Genomic DNA, 15,888 nt, shown 5'->3' on the forward strand with positions numbered 1-15,888 from the left:
AAAAAAAAAAAAAAAATTGTACGACATTTTTATATGCATAAGAGCTTGCTTATAAGCTTTATGAATGGAAGAAAGGCAATGCCTTGGGAATCAGAAGCTTACTAAATATCTCATTTACGTTTAAATCATTCTAGTCTCAAAATATATTCTCATACCCACAAAAAAAAAAACAATTCTATAGATGATAGTGTCCCTGCTGATATTAAACTTGTATCCATCTGCAACGTGCAGCTACACCACGTCTCTAGATCCATATTTTAGAACTAGAACAAATATATGATTTCAGAATAAACACAAGGGGGTATTTAATAGTTTACCTTCAGCAAGAAATGGCATAAGGAGCCAGCGGGATTAATTAGAGGTCGGAATAGAAGAGCCAGGAATTCTGTTTGTTGTTCAAAGCAACGGTGACAGTCAAGACTTGAATGGACATATAATACATAAGCATGAGTCTTTTACGAGCTACAAATTGCAAATTTTCATCCCAGCAGCTGCAAGTAGATATATTTTTCCTTTCGGTCGATGTTTTGCTGCTGCAAGCAGCAAGAATATCATCAGTTGCCGCCGCCACCGAACAGATAACCTAGGGAAGAACCACCACCAGGAGCAGCTTGCACCTTCGTGGAAGGCCGATCCTGCATGATGAGCAAGTCAGAAGTAGCTCCAAACAGTATGAGGCATGGCAAGAAAACACCCACCACCATTATTCCTAGGCAACTATAGATGAGATGCAGTTGGTTGTACAATGGTTGTGATACTGGCAACTTCTTTGTAAATGCATGAAGAGGAAAAGTCTGGTTTGTCATGGAGGGTGTTTCTACTTGTGAAGGCAAATGCACTAGACCAACTATATTGGCACTTAGTCTGGATACTACAATGATCCTTCTGACATTGTATATTGGTACTTATTCCACAATTATATTTGAATGTCAGAAGGATCAATTTGTAGTATCCCAGAACAACTATATTGGTACCTACTCCATACTTGCAAATTGACAAACTTTTCAAGAAGGAATATTTATGAATAAGACTAACAGCATTTTAATTTAAGTAGTGTTTTAGCATCATCAATATTGCAACACCTAAGCAATTTTATCAATGTTTGTATCTGATCAAATACCTCCAAGAACAGAACATGACTCGATAAAGTTGCTTTCAAATTTAATATCTAGAACTGAATTTCCATTAGGACCTGTCAATTTTGATGAAGGTGAGGACCCAAAGTGGACGTACACCAGAAGTGGTCCGCTTGCTTGGTGTATCAAAAGTGAAAGAAGAGAAACTCCACTTCAATGCTAGCTCTTTCCTGAACTTGACTTTAGCTTGGGTGGCTAGTGAATTTCATGAAAGTTGAATAAACAAGGATTATAAGGAAGGCATGGTTCAATTTTCTAGATGAATACAAATGAATTTGTTAACTTGGTCGATTTTATTTTTGCTTTTTCACAGTGACATAATAATCATTTCACCAACTGAATCAGGTCCAAAGTTAGACGTAAAACAGAAACCAAGGTGCTGGGGGCATAGGCAAATGTAACGACTTGAGCCAGTGAGATTATACCGTGATGAAATTGCCAGTGTTCTGCCCATCTGCCCGATGGTAGTTGTTTGCTAGGTTCCCTTGGATACCTGCAGGAATTTGCTTGCTGTTGTCAACTGGTGGTGGTGGAGATGGTTTCTGAGCTGGAGCAGCAGTCTCTCCCACAGATTTGGGAGCCTCTCCACTACCAAATAGGTAGCCCAGAGAACTCTGACCACCTCCGCTGCTTACTCCACGACCCATTCTTTACTTAACAAGCTGCCAATTTTGAGAAGCCACAAGTGTTGAAAAATAAAAGTACATTAACAGGAAGACAAATCAAAATAGCAATAAATTTGACAAACCATAAATAATTCAGCAGGGAGACACCCTAATGTTGATGATATGCAGATGTCCAAGCGTTCAAATAGTTCCACAAGATAAACTTAATTGCTCAGCAGCACTCAAACTCCTTCATTGGATAGGTATTTCCAGTATACAATTATAGAGGACAAACAAAAAACATGTGACAGATTTGCTCTTTTTGTTCATGCATGTGGACAAAGATAGTTTCATTAGGTGACCATAACCTTAAGTGGCTTATTTTGGCCTCAAATACCATGGTCGAATAATTTCAAGAGTGATGAATCAATTAATTTAGCCAACAATTTCAAATAACAGTTTTTATACATGATCTACAACTTTGATCCTACTGTATCCATTGGCAGTCACGATTAAAGTGGATTCGACAATAACATTAATAACAAACTTTTAACATGAAGTGGCATAGGGCTGACCCAAACCCTAACTTGCCCAACTCTAATGGAGATTTATCAACTATGTGTGGCCTAGGGCAAAACTGGCTTGTTCTAGCATTTTCAATAGCCATTATAGGCATACTAAAATGCCACAATGACGCCTTCATTGTAAGATTAGCTATTTTAGTCCTATAAATATATATAAAAGAGACAAATGCTTTGGTTTGATGACAGACTAAATCATCATCTTTCTCTCTTGTTTTCTATTTTCTCTTTGGAGATATTAATTCCCACTAGTAGTCAAATGATTGGCGGATATGTGTGCGTGGATAACAAGTTTTGCAATGTTGCATTGACTTTGTGTGCACCAAGAAGTTTTTGAATACTAAAATTTAAATATACAAGGCTTATAGGGGATGAAGGTAACCATCATTTAGAACAAATCATGAAGTCCAAGACAGTCTAAGCCATATTGCAAGGCTCACTCAACACAAACAGTTCTAAAAAGAATATTAAAGAACAGATATAAAATTCTGACACACCATTCACTAATATCCAAATAACTGAAAACTCCTGTGTCCTATTAGCTAAAAGAGTAGGACGTTATTGATCAAAGACGATCTGAACACCATTCAACCCTGTTTGGCCAAGCAAAGCCTAAATTCCAGCAACCCACTCTCCTCAATCCAAGTCCTAATAGGACTCGAACTAGAGCAGCCACCATGCAAGGGAGGTGCGGCAAGAAAATCCTATCTGTGCACGCCCTACAAGCAAAGCCTAACTAGTCCCCAGCAAGCCCGGTCGGTTCTAGTTATTCCAGCCTTATAATAGAAAAGAGAAGAGAGGAGAAGAGAGAAGGGAAGAATTCTGCATGATGCAACCCATCCTTCCGACCGCAGCCTCTTACTCAAGTTCTAGTAACTAAAGCTTCCCGTCAAAAGCTTTGCCTAGTTGCTGCAAGTACCCAAAGCCTGCTGCCTACTGTCCAAACCCTAGGAGGAGGCTCCAGTAACGAAAGAGGAGACCAAAACTGACAACGATACACAAACTAGTGAGAGCACCCAAGTGTTGTCTAAAGATAACTTGCATTCATATGTATATATAAGCTTTCTATCATGTTTTTATTTCATTATTTCAAGTCTTGTGGTTAGTACTTTGACTTTACAAACAATAAAGGTTTTTTCTTTCAGTTTTACGCTTGGGCTTTCTACACTAGTTCTCTCCTATGTCAAAATTTCCATCCGAAAGGTGTTATCAAGTCGACGGATTATTGAACCCAAACCCCATACAGTTCAGGTGGTATCAAAACAACAATCTTCTGGATGGTGACAACGAGACAAGGACACGAAGAATCAAGCGAAGAACTATAGAAGTTGGAGTTCATGCTATAATCACCCAAAAGAAGAAACACAGACGGGATGGCAACCAACAACCCAACGACATTGGCTGACCTCACTGCCCAAATGACAATATTAACCTAGTAGATGGAGATTGTCATGAGCTAGATGGATATCTAAACCAATCCCACAATGAGGAATGATAGCATGAAGAACATCATAGCAAAGAAGAGAGAGATGTCTCCATCCAAGATACGCAGCCACAAGAAGATGTTGCCGAACAGAACATTCCAACAAGGACCCAACCCCTTCGTGTCACATCGACATACCCTCAATGCTAAGGTATTACCCTCACATCGACATACCCTCAATCCCACAGTGATGAATGATCACATGAAGAACATCATAGCAAAGAAGAGAGATGTCTCCATCCAAGATACACACACAGCCACAAGAAGTTGTTGCTGAACAGAACATTCCAACAAGGACCCAACCCTTTCATGTCACATCAACATACCCTCAATGCTAAGGTATTAGACTCATGGATAGATCAACTTGATACTTATTCGATCAATATGACTACAACAGCAAGGATAGGGTAATGCTTGCATGACTCAAGTTGACCGGACACGCACTCATATGGAGGAAAGCCTATCTTCGAACCAAAAATGAAGAAGACATGCCATGGACACGATTCAAAATACTCACATAAGAAGAATTCTACCCAAAAGAGTATCTCGAAGAAAGATAGAGGATGAGGCTTTACCTACACCAAAGGATCAATCCGTGCAAGAATACACCACCAAGTTCCGACAACAAGCAATGGCACTCGAAATTTCTTTCAACGACCACTCAATGATAATGGAATACACTGTTGGCCTCCATGCCCAGATAAACACAGAACTGAGCCTTCTCAAAACTCACAACATCACAACGACGAGTGTGATGGCAATGACAATTGAGAAAAAGAATTGAACCTGCATCGAGAAGAACACGGGGAAAGCAAAAGGGAAGTACCCAAAAGCCAAAAAGAATCCTGAGAGTGACAAAACCTCATCTTCTTCCAAAAGACATGATTTGTTTTGCGATCATTGTAAAATTGCAGGATATACACAAGAGAAGTGTTGAAAGGTTCACCCCAAACTCCTTTGGAAGAAGTGGAAGACAAGCAATCAAAATCGACGTACAATGATCACAATAGTAGGAGATGATCAAACCGAACTAGCTCCGATTTCACACCTGAATCTGAGTTCATCGTTCATGGCTAAACCAAAGGTTATAAATTCGAATCTAACACCCGATCCAAAAATTCAAGAAGAATTGCTCAATCTTAAGATCCGAGTGAAACAAAAGGTCATCAATGCAATCGTCAACACTAGAAGCCAAACGAATCTCATCTCAACAAGCTTAGTGCAAAAACTTAGACTCGAGACCACTCCTCATTCGAAGCCATATCCGTTGGGGTGGATCCATAAAGACGTCGAGATGAGGATAGATTACCAATGCACATTCAAATTTACAATCACCAACAAGTACATCGACGAGGTGACAACTGAGGTGGTGCCCCTTGACATATGTCATCATTTTCTAAAGTCCATACTTATAGGACTGAAAGGCCATCTACTACTATTGATCGCAACAATATATGTTCCAATAGGACGAAAAGAAGTTCATCGTAAAAAAGGATCGAAGTGGACAACCAATCGACCTAGTGACGATTACCCAAGCAAAGAGGATGGTGAACGCATGCGGAAAGTTTGTGCTCTTGCTCATCCGATTGATTATAATAGCAACAGAAGCATTAGCCTTGGCATTGACCTATAACACCATAGAAGATAAAGGCCTACGGTAGCTCATCAACAAGTATCAAAACCTTTTTTAAGAATGCAACATCTTTCCCCATGATGTACAATGGGGCATGAAATCTAGCTTATCTCTAATGCCCCTTTGTCGAATCTTAGCATATACTGGAGATCAATCGTGGAAAGTGAAGAAATCATAAGACAAGTTGTTGAGCTTATCGAGAGTGGAACCATTCAGCCGAGCAGTTCCCCTTGCGGCTCATGTGATGATGCTAAAAAAAGACAAAGGTTGGCACATGTGCATCAACTATCACGCCTTGAATAAGAACATGATGAAGAACTGATACTCGTTGCCATGAATCAATGATTTGCTAGACCAACTGTAACCTACCAAGGTCTTCTCAAAGTTGGATCTCAAATCAAGATATCATCAAGTTCGAATGTGAGAAGATACCTAGAAAACAACATTCAAGATAAGGCAAGGATTGTTCGAGTAGTTGGTGATGCCTTTTGGTCTATGCAATGCAATGGCCACCTTCATGCTACTCATGATGATGTGTTACGCCCTTATATTGGAGAATTCATCATCATTTGCAACAAATCGCAAGAAGAGAATGTTGAGCACATGCAAAAGGTGTTCGATCTCTTGATGAAGCACCATTCGAGTTAGAGGCGGATGCATTGCCATACACAATGAGGCCATACACAATGAGAGTTGTTTTAATGCAAAATGGCTAACTCGTGGTGTATCGCTCAGAGATGTTCTAAGGATCTCAAAAGAAATATCCCACGTATGACAAAGAAATTGCTCACGCTACACCAAGCTATCAAACATAGGCACGTATATCTCCTAAGAAAGGAGACGATCATCTACACCAACCATCAACCACTTCAATACCTTCAGACACAATCCAAATGCAGCAAACATGAAACATGAAGTGGATGCTATATCTACAACATTTCAACCTAGTAATCAAGTATAAAAAGGGAGTACAAAAGAAACTAGCTAATATGTTATCGCAAGTCTTTGCTTGCTTGTGCATATGCAGGTCATACTTAGGTTTCACACAAGGATTATACAAACATGTATATGGAAGACCTAGAATTCAAAGACATCATGAAGAAAGTCAAAGCAAGAATTGACATAAAATTCATGCTCCAAGGAGGACTGCTCTCCAAAGATGCTTGGCTTTGTATACTGAAGAAAGCAAATCGCATGAATTGGATGTGAAAAGCACACTCATCAAAAGTCACAAGACATTTCAACTTGAACAAGACTTTAACAAACCTACAATGACATGTTTACTAGCCCCGAATGCAGCAAGACATGGCTTGGTTCGTACGAGATTGCCTCCTTTGCATTACTTCAAAACCGACCAATTGAAAATTAGGATTGTACACTTTGTTGCCCGTTCCGTCACAACCATGGGAGAGCATATCCATGGACTTCTTAAGAGATCTACCTATAATGAAACGAGGACACAACTATCTATTTACGGTAGTCAAATAGTTCTCAAAAATGGTGATACTTATGTCTTGCAAGAAAACAATCACCGTAGAAGTAGCCCAATTATTCTTCCAACACATGTGGACACGCTTCGACCTTTCAAGTTCCATCATGTGCAACCATAACGAGCATTTCTTGAGCAACTTTTGGAGTTCACTCTGGATCTAATGGACACCAAATTGAAGAAGAGCACACCTTTCCATCTGCAAACCGATGGCCAAACCGAAGTAGTGAACCACACCATGGTTCATCTCCTTCGAGGATACAACTACTGACGTCCGAAAACAAGGAATGAAAGCCTATTGTACTTATAGTTTGCTTTCAACCAAGCAACACATAGTTCTACCAACAAATCACCATACAAAATATGCTTGGGTTATTTATCTCAAAGTCCTTTTGATCTAAATTTATGATCAATTCAAGAACATTCACAAGGTGCATGAAGTGGTTGGGAAGCAACTCCAATAAAGCCAACAGAAATACAAAGAACAACACAATCACCATCGTGTCGAAGGACAATTCTATGAAAGAGACCTCATATGGCTACACCATGGGAAAAAACAACTCAAAAGAGATAAAAAGAAGCTAAAGCACATCTGATATGGACCATTGAAGTCCTGAGGCGAATTGAAGACAATGCATGTCAACTCGAGTTACTGCCCTACATAGTGATATATTCAATTGTGAACATCGAGAACTTAAAGTTGTTCGAGCCTTCGATGTAAGACGATGAGCCGAACAAAACACTATCATCTATCAAAAACTTAATGGCTGACCAAGAGAAACCCCTTAAAAAAAATAGTATCGTCGAGAAGAAATCCACAACAACCCGACAAGGCATCAAAATCGTCTTTCGAATTGGATGCAAAGGGTAGAAAACAAGTGCAACAAGACAGTTCACCAAAGCTACTAAAGTTGAGTTTCAATGCAAGATTCAACAAGACATGAATCGCCTAATTAGGGGAGTCATGATCAAGGATGATCTTAATGCCATTTTACCATGTTTGGCCAAGTGAAGCACAAATTCCAATAACCCACTCACCTCAATCCAAGTTCTAAAGGACTCGAATTAGGGCAGGCCTTACCCAAATAAGGGCAGCCACCAAGCAAAGGGGGTGCAGCAACCCTACAAGAAAAATCCTAACTGTGCACACCCTATAAGAAAAGTCCTTAATAAGGACTTAGGGCACCCCTCCCCATATAAAACAAAGAGTGTGCCTCCATCTAAAGAAGGCCAAATAAGTCCCCAACAAGAGCCCAGCTGGCCCTAACTATTACAGCTTTAGAATAGAGAGAGAAGAGAGAAGAAGAGAAAACGGAAGAATTCTACACAATGCAGCCTATCATTCCCCATGCAGAAGAATTCGAGATCCAAATCTGATCTCCATTTTAGATCCTCAACGTCAATATAATAGGCCATCACCTGCTAAAGTTGCTTCCATTTTCCTTGTGCAGATCATACTAAAATATTTGGAAAAGCATGCACCACGTATTTCATATCTCATAACAGTACTTTGGTACATCAATTATCCATCAGAAATACTGGCGGCATCGAAATGCCCAAAAATACCATATATCTAGATGACAAAAATTCAAACACGGCTTCAACGATAACATATTTGTCACCTTAACCCAATAAATGGTTTCCAGTCATTTTCCATTAATTGTCGCTCCAACATCCTAGAAACTCCTAATAACCACGTCACCAAGAACACAACTAGGAAAAAAAATGTGAAATAAAGGAAAAACAATTATAAAAAGAAATGAGAACCCCGCAGTACGGCCCCCAATTCCCATGCCGAATCAACCAACGGAGAAGGCAAAATCAAAGATCCACCGCCAAAAACCAGGTGATTTGCTAGAAATGCCTCAACGGAACGTTAGATCGGAGAGAAGAAAGACCAGCACAACCGCGGACGATCCCAAGGGGTCGCGATAAGCACAGGGAAGCTAAAAAGCAATGATCCCGACGCTATTCCAAAGGCAATCAAGACACTAGTGCAGTAACAACGCAGAAAAACAGGACATTAAAGAGACAGAAGCGCATGTCTAAGGCTAGGGTTTCGCACCTCCCGCTTCCTCTGTGCGCTCCGAGAGGCGATGCGAAGCTCGCAAAGCGAGAGAAAGAGGGAAGGGGGATTTAAAGCGGAAAGCGAATCGAATTCTCCCCCTTTTTTCCCGCTATTTATAGACGGAATGAAAACAAAAATTTGTGGCGAGGGATAAATAAACGAAAAGGTTGGTAATGCAACACTGACCCTTCGTCATACCAGACGACGCATTCATAAGCCCTTTCGTAGGTCCCACTCGAGTCTTGTGCGATCTACGCATCCACAGCAGACGAGTATAGATTCGGGTCGAAAATGTTTTGCGCTCGTTCCGAATAAATCAAAGACGGTGAGGTGGGACCCGTATCGACCTGCTCTACGTAGCCGCTAACAAGAACATCCCAAAAAGTTATGGGCCTCACAGGTGGGTTCCACGCAAGCACCGTAAGCTACCAATCATCATACGAGTGAGGGAGTGGGTAACGAACAAGAAGGTGACACTGGGAGCGGATCAAGTCCCAGGGTCCCACACGCGGGGATACGCCCTCGCGCAAAAAAAGCGCTCCCCACGCTGTACCCGTCAACATCCACCAGTTCGTTTGGTCCCGGGAAGTGATCGAGGAGCATCTGACGGTGACGCCATTGTTCTCATTCTGGTACCCACGCGACCGGACGGATCTGATCGCTCTGATCATGGCGTGCAAACGCGCGGGGACCAGATGCTCGTCGGTCGGGTTAGACTCGACCTGACCGTGGTTTACCGGCACCATAGTCCAGTTATGACCTCATCCACATTTCGGCAGCTCATTCTAAATGTCCCATTTCTCCCCAAATATTGCACGGATCGATACCTCTGCATTATGAGGACGGTAATTAGATGATAGAAAAAGAACAATCCTACAACAATGACGATAATTAAGATGAAAAAAAAATCAATCTAAAGCATGTGAGAGACTCGATGATTTGAAGTTATAATTAAACCCGAAATGTCGATCCGATGGATTCATTCGGGAGGTTTGTTCAACTTCTGTATTGTTTGATACGAAGGTATCAACTGTGATTGATACTAAAGAAAGAGGTCATATTAAAATGTTATTCTTGAGCGTAATTGGAACTATGAAAAGTTTGGTCAATGTATGATGAGGCTGGTGTCACATCCACAGTTCATAGTTGTGACATTATGTTGATAAGGACATGATAACCAGAAGCAATAGGAAAGGGCAAACATGAGGACCAGGATGATGATGGTTAAGGAATGTAATGTACTATTTCTTGTAGATATGCTTTCGGTTGACATGGAGTTGGAGAGGAAGAAGACATGCTACCAAACTTCCTGTTCAATCTGAGCTGTGAATGGAACAAATCATGCCAACTGAATCTTTCGGACCACAAAGAACAGATGGCCTTTTCAATTAAACCCTGAAACCAGATTGAGTATTATCCACACAAACAAAGGGATCTTCCAATGGTGATAGGGCTGAAAGAAGAATTATCACATGCCATCAACCTTTTTCATCATAGAAGTTTTCATGCCTTTCTCATGTATCAACTTCACCACCTAACGCATAATGTGAGGAAATATGTTAAAGGACTACAAATAGGTGTGAGCAGGTGTACAGACAAGAACATAAGATGCCTGATTGCCATTGCCGTCACGATTCAAGGAGTCCAAGTTGTTGGAACACTTTGGACTGTGCCTTTTGTCAAAGCATGTGATGGATGTCTTGTTTGATTTAGGCAATCGGCTGCAGCAATGGTGATTGGACGATTCACTGGGTCGGACTCGAGGGGATGGATGATATCTCCACCAAGAGCTTGTGCAGTGCTTGTGGCTTTGAGAAGAAGGGTGAGTGATCGGAGCCTTTCAGCCGGAAAACCTTCTCTGGTGGATTGACACCACACAGGCTCTGCTGTAGAGAAATGGGTATTGCATTATCCTCGGTGGTTTCTATGTAAAATCTCCTTACTGAACCATAATTCTTGTCCGTGAGTGAGAGTTTCTCCAACACTGGAGCAAAGGGAATAGACCTCATGGCCACCAAAGCCAATGCCACATCCTACAGAACCAAAAGAGAGAAATTGAGTAAATGAAGGTAAGCACAAATAACAAAAGATTAAATGTGTGGTTAGTCTCGAACACCGGTAATAGTATACCTTAGCTGGACTCTGATTAAACAGCAACTCTTTCAGTAGAGACCTGTCCAGATCAATAGCTGTAGGAGGGTGGTCTTTTCCATTTGCATACACAAAAACTTGCGCTTGTTGCATAAGATCATTCATACCTGCCTACAGTAGAAATGGAGCTTAGAACTGGCATGCCAGTTTTCAAAGAAAATGTAAAAAAAGAAGATTAGGAAATGGTGTTTTGTCAAACATATGTACATGTAGGTTTTATTACTTCTTCATGCTAAGTTGGCCATTTGCTCATTCACAGGGACTCGACTTTAAAATTTCTAGGGTCTTGTTATGTTTTTACTTCATGCCAAACAAATCAACATTCCAATACCTGTAAAGATCTTGTTAAAGGTCAAAAATTCATATATCGTTACATACAAAATCGTGCTTATACCAAATTATGAAAAATGGGGTGAAGTGATGCACCTGTCTCAAAAGTCTTGTGACAAAATTCAAATATATTTCTACTCTACTTGTCAAATTTATTTCAGGACAAGTTACAAGGACAGATTCAAACCTCTTGTGAAAACATATCAAGAGTATTCTGGCCATTGGTTGGCATTGCTGCACAGAGAAAAATGGCTTTGGCAACTTTAGAAGGGAACATTTCCATCGCATATGACACACAAGCACCACCAAAATCATGCCCTACTAAAATCACCTGAGAAATTTAAAAGTTGTTGAGCTCAAAGAAGCACTTCCAAGACGAGAGACATTGAGATAACACAGTGATTCTAGCTTAATAGGAAAACCAGTTTACATGAATAATCAACCAACATGATACATTAAGTTCGGCAAGTTCTATGAACTCATGAACCTATTAATGATGCACTTAGACATAAGACAACTTGAGCAAACTATTATGCTACAAATTCTTGAAGTATTTAGCTTATTTTAAGTGATGATAGGAAGTTCATCTGGACACTAGAATATCAAGTCTACAGTAGCCTTAGTAGGCTGGTAAATTGTCACCCAAAAAGATATTACACTGTTTTCATGCAACTGTGTAGCTTACAAAATATTTTCAAAGAACATTATTGCTTGTTCATTTGAGATGTCTGATTAATAAGTACCTATGTCCATCTTAGCAAATTCCTTAAATTCATCACAGACAAGTGAGTAGATGAATTAAAACGAAAGAACCTATTGCTGCAACTATTTAATAATGAAATAAGATAATATCGGAAGGAACCTAGATACAAATGGCGCACTCTGATTATGATCTTAATGATAATCATAGAAAGACTAAGCAGATGTATTTTCTTGTAATAAGAATGAAAAAGAAAATTATTTATAGATGTTCTTAAAAAAGATAGAAACAAAATTTGGGCATGATGAGAAAAAATGAACCCTTATAAACTTTATGAGCTTATTAAGACACAGATGAAAAAAATTCTTTTGAAATAAATAAGCAGAGTACACACCTTTTCTAGATCTCCAAGTGTTTCAAGGAAATCAGTAAGTGGCTTTACATGTTCTGGAAGACTTGTAATTTTATTTGTATCAAAAGAATTAACTCCAGAACCTGTGAGGTCTATAGCACTGACTTTGAATCTACTGTCCTCTAGAAGTGCTATAGTTTTATACCAGCACCAAGCACCAAAGCCACCTCCATGAACGAGAACAAAATGCTTGGTCTCCAAGTTATCAATCTTTAGATCCTGTTTCAGAAAAAGAACTAAGATTAAGTTAAACAATAAAAATATAACGAATTAATGATATTAATATTTTACCATAAATGCTATGGGTCTTATTTAAGTGGCTTGGATTGTTTTCATTGCTACATCATTATACATTGATGAGCAAGTTTCTTTAATAAGAGGCTATGTTAGTGCCTAGTAATTCAAAGGGACTAGTCCTCTGATGATCTTGTCAATAGAAGATGTGACGAATCCATCAGTACTATAACCCAGCCAGCTTATGATAAAAAGGCCAACTAAGTATCTGTAGGCACAATGGGTCAACTAGCTCTAGCAAAGAAAGGTACAGACAGGGATTATACTGTAATATTTTAACATTCTGTAACATAAAGAATAAAGGCAAAAAGGGAAGGCATGTGACTACCTACTTTCTTTGCATGTTTATTAATAGGCTATAATAAGATGAAGATAATAGACAAGTATATGTTAACCAAAACCTGAAGAAATAGGAAAAACTATGAATAGATGGTCATAAATGAAAAAGATCATTGACAAAAGGGAGGACCCTGCAAAAGACCAGAATAATTTATTATCTCTTTTTGTAAAAGAGCACTGTATCAAACAACTAATATAATTTGCTGCCACAAGAAGACCATGTGCTTAACAAAGCTTGTGATATACACAATACTGGCAGTAACCTTCTGAAACTAACAGACCATGTGTTGTTAAAGTATCAGAATCTCTTGCTTAAAAATATACTATTTCACCAGGCTAAGAAAAAGTTTTTCTTCACATTTGTTTTTCTCATATTAAGAAAAACATTTGTTTTAGCTAAATGTTTCCCGTATGCTAAGGCAAACAACAGAGATAGTCTTAGAATCATAACCACAAGGACTTGGTGATGATAGTTTGAAATATGCAACTAACACAAAAGATATTGAAGCTTCATGCTTGATAGAGTGATTAACAGCAGTTTTACTCGACCAAACAATGGATCGGCTGTTCATGGTATTTTGCCAAAGCTCATATGAACTTATCTTTTGTCTTGATCAAGCAAGCATTTGACCAAGATTAAAGATCAACAATGACATTTCTTTTGGACTTTGCTGACCAGCAATAGAACTAAATTAATAAGGACAGTTATTCAACATCTAATAAAGAAATCATGATGAGGAGGATTGTGCAAATGAGAAGAATGCACTATCTTTGACCAGATAGTTTCAATCTTCAAATAAAAGCAAAAGTCTATTTTGGAATTCAAGCAATTATAACAAGTCAAGTTCCAAACTTTTGATGAGAAAAGTCTTTATTAAGGCTCCACAACTTTTTTCTAGTATGATTATTAGTGAAACCATATAATTTTCTTTTATAGAATTTTAAATCAATCACTAGGTCTGGAATATTAAATCCTCAACTCCATGTGCCCAAATGTGTGGCATAACTCCTACTCTTCCAAATTGCTATCTTTCCTCAAAGAAAATTACCTCTCATGGTCAAACAAATCCCAGGTCAAGAAATGTGTGAAAAGAAAACAAGTACAAGCCATGTTCACATCAGAAGTTAATTAATAAACTAAGTATTAATTAGTTAAGAGAGATCAAAGAAGGTATTCATCCAATAAAATGGTGGCAAATCCCAGCACAATTGAACATATGCTGCGTTTAGAGGTAATACCCTTTCAATGTCCCAAGCATGCCTCGAGTTCCAACTTATTTTTTTATCTTCATAGTCCAATTAGAACAACAAAACACTTAACATAAAATAATTTATCGATTAAAAAATAATACGCCTACCATATCAAATTCAGATACAATCAGAAGAAGAAGAAGAAGAAGAAGAAGAAGACGGCAATTGGGCCAGGTGATGGTGCTGACCTGATTCACGAGCTGCTGGGGCTGCAGGACCGGATCAGCGAGAGACCGCGGCCTCGAGCTCGAGCTCCTAGGCAGACCCTGTTTTTTCTGACCATGGCCAGGATATCTCAGAGACGTCGACCTATCGAAGGGCACGGTCCCGGTGCCGGTGCCATCGCCGCTGCTCTGCTGCAAGAGGATCGCCGCCGCCAGGGCCTGCTCGTGGGTCAGCAACTCCTCGCCGCGGCCCTTCCTCAACGACCGTGCCTTGCCACTCCGGTCGTTCGAAGCGAGCCCAATCGCCGCCGCCACCTCCGCGGACAGGCCCGGTGGGGGGTTCACCGCCTGCCGGCGGCGCTGCTGCTGCGGCCGTCTCCCCTCCCCGGCATCGGAAAAGCACGAGACAAGAGCTCCCATCGCCTTCGCATGGGAAAAGGATCGAAGAACTAGGGTTCACCAAGACTAAATTCTAGGGTCCTCGTTGTCGGCGTTCCTCCGCCCGCGGCGTCCAGCGGAGAAAACCAACTGTCGCGCCGAAAGGGCGATGGCTGAATACTTATATAAGAAACGTCACATAGACGTACTCTTCATTGCAAGTAAATTATCTGAAATGACACGGCAAACACTGATCTGAAGGTTAAGACTACATCTCAGCAACACGTGGACGGTGACGATCTTCTCCTGCTGCAAACTTTATGCGGACAAATGAAGGGTAGGTTTTCTTCTCGATAAAAGCGAGGACGCGGCGAGTAAACTAAAATGAGAACACAATTTCCCACCATCGTCTTCTACGCCCCGTGAAATAAGTCAATCTTGTGCTTTTGGGTCCCACATTTTTCCCGTGGCCACCTGGAGGGTACATTTCGAGCTTAAGAAGCCCTACGCGAATCTCTCCGTGGAGATCAGCTGTTGCGTTCAGCCGCAGCAAACTTCACCAAGAAACTAATAGCTATCCGACACGTGTTGTACTTGTAGGTAGCACATGCATATGCCGATCTCGAGTTAAAAACCCCCAAAAAATTAAGTGAAATATATATGTATAGATATGTTAAAAATACCTCGGAAATATATTGACAAATCAAGAAAAAAATTTATTTGAGGATTAATTATGAAAATATATTGACAAACGAATAAGAACAAACTAGTTTTACTAAAACATCACATAAATTATCTCATGTAACACTTAATATTTCGATTCTTATACTTTTAAAGGTTACCTTCTGATCTCTATAACTATGAAAATAAAATA

General features: G+C 39.9%; 2 protein-coding genes across 3 annotated transcripts; both read right to left on the bottom strand.

Annotated features, from left to right (window-relative positions):
- Window positions 1–318: 318 nt before the first annotated feature.
- LOC135615499 (protein SPIRAL1-like 3) lies at window positions 319–9,146 on the bottom strand. Its single transcript, XM_065114086.1, has 3 exons — window positions 8,993–9,146; window positions 1,562–1,798; window positions 319–635 (listed from the first exon to the last, which is right to left on the bottom strand). Exons 2-3 carry the CDS (start codon window positions 1,781–1,783, stop codon window positions 555–557), a joined length of 303 nt encoding a protein of 100 aa, XP_064970158.1. The 5' UTR covers window positions 1,784–1,798; window positions 8,993–9,146; the 3' UTR covers window positions 319–554.
- A 1,303-nt stretch (window positions 9,147–10,449) lies between these two features.
- LOC135615500 (putative methylesterase 11, chloroplastic) lies at window positions 10,450–15,175 on the bottom strand. Of its 2 annotated transcripts, XM_065114087.1 has the most exons (5): window positions 14,661–15,175; window positions 12,571–12,807; window positions 11,664–11,807; window positions 11,126–11,257; window positions 10,450–11,028 (listed from the first exon to the last, which is right to left on the bottom strand). In XM_065114087.1, the coding sequence occupies exons 1-5, from the start codon at window positions 15,054–15,056 to the stop codon at window positions 10,741–10,743; spliced, it is 1,197 nt and encodes a 398-aa protein (XP_064970159.1). In that variant the 5' UTR covers window positions 15,057–15,175; the 3' UTR covers window positions 10,450–10,740. The 2 variants fall into 2 exon arrangements, with proteins under 2 accessions (XP_064970159.1, XP_064970160.1); XM_065114088.1 differs by lacking the exon at window positions 11,664–11,807.
- Window positions 15,176–15,888: the final 713 nt, after the last annotated feature.

Source organism: Musa acuminata, chromosome BXJ2-6 (genome assembly GCF_036884655.1).
Source record: "Musa acuminata AAA Group cultivar baxijiao chromosome BXJ2-6, Cavendish_Baxijiao_AAA, whole genome shotgun sequence".
Classification (NCBI taxonomy): Eukaryota; Viridiplantae; Streptophyta; class Magnoliopsida; order Zingiberales; family Musaceae; genus Musa; species Musa acuminata.

What these genes read in the sequence shown, in the direction of transcription:
- LOC135615499 (XM_065114086.1), bottom strand. Translation starts at nt 1,783, where the DNA reads ATGGGTCGTGGAGTAAGCAGCGGAGGTGGTCAGAGTTCTCTGGGCTAC. An exon ending in ACACTGGCAATTTCATCACG is followed by an intron (nt 636 to 1,561) that starts GTATAATCTCAC and finishes CTCATCATGCAG; the next exon opens with GATCGGCCTTCCACGAAGGT.
- LOC135615500 (XM_065114087.1), bottom strand. Translation starts at nt 15,056, where the DNA reads ATGGGAGCTCTTGTCTCGTGCTTTTCCGATGCCGGGGAGGGGAGACGG. An exon ending in CCCAGCAGCTCGTGAATCAG is followed by an intron (nt 12,808 to 14,660) that starts GTCAGCACCATC and finishes TTTCTGAAACAG; the next exon opens with GATCTAAAGATTGATAACTT. An exon ending in TTAATCAGAGTCCAGCTAAG is followed by an intron (nt 11,029 to 11,125) that starts GTATACTATTAC and finishes TTGGTTCTGTAG; the next exon opens with GATGTGGCATTGGCTTTGGT.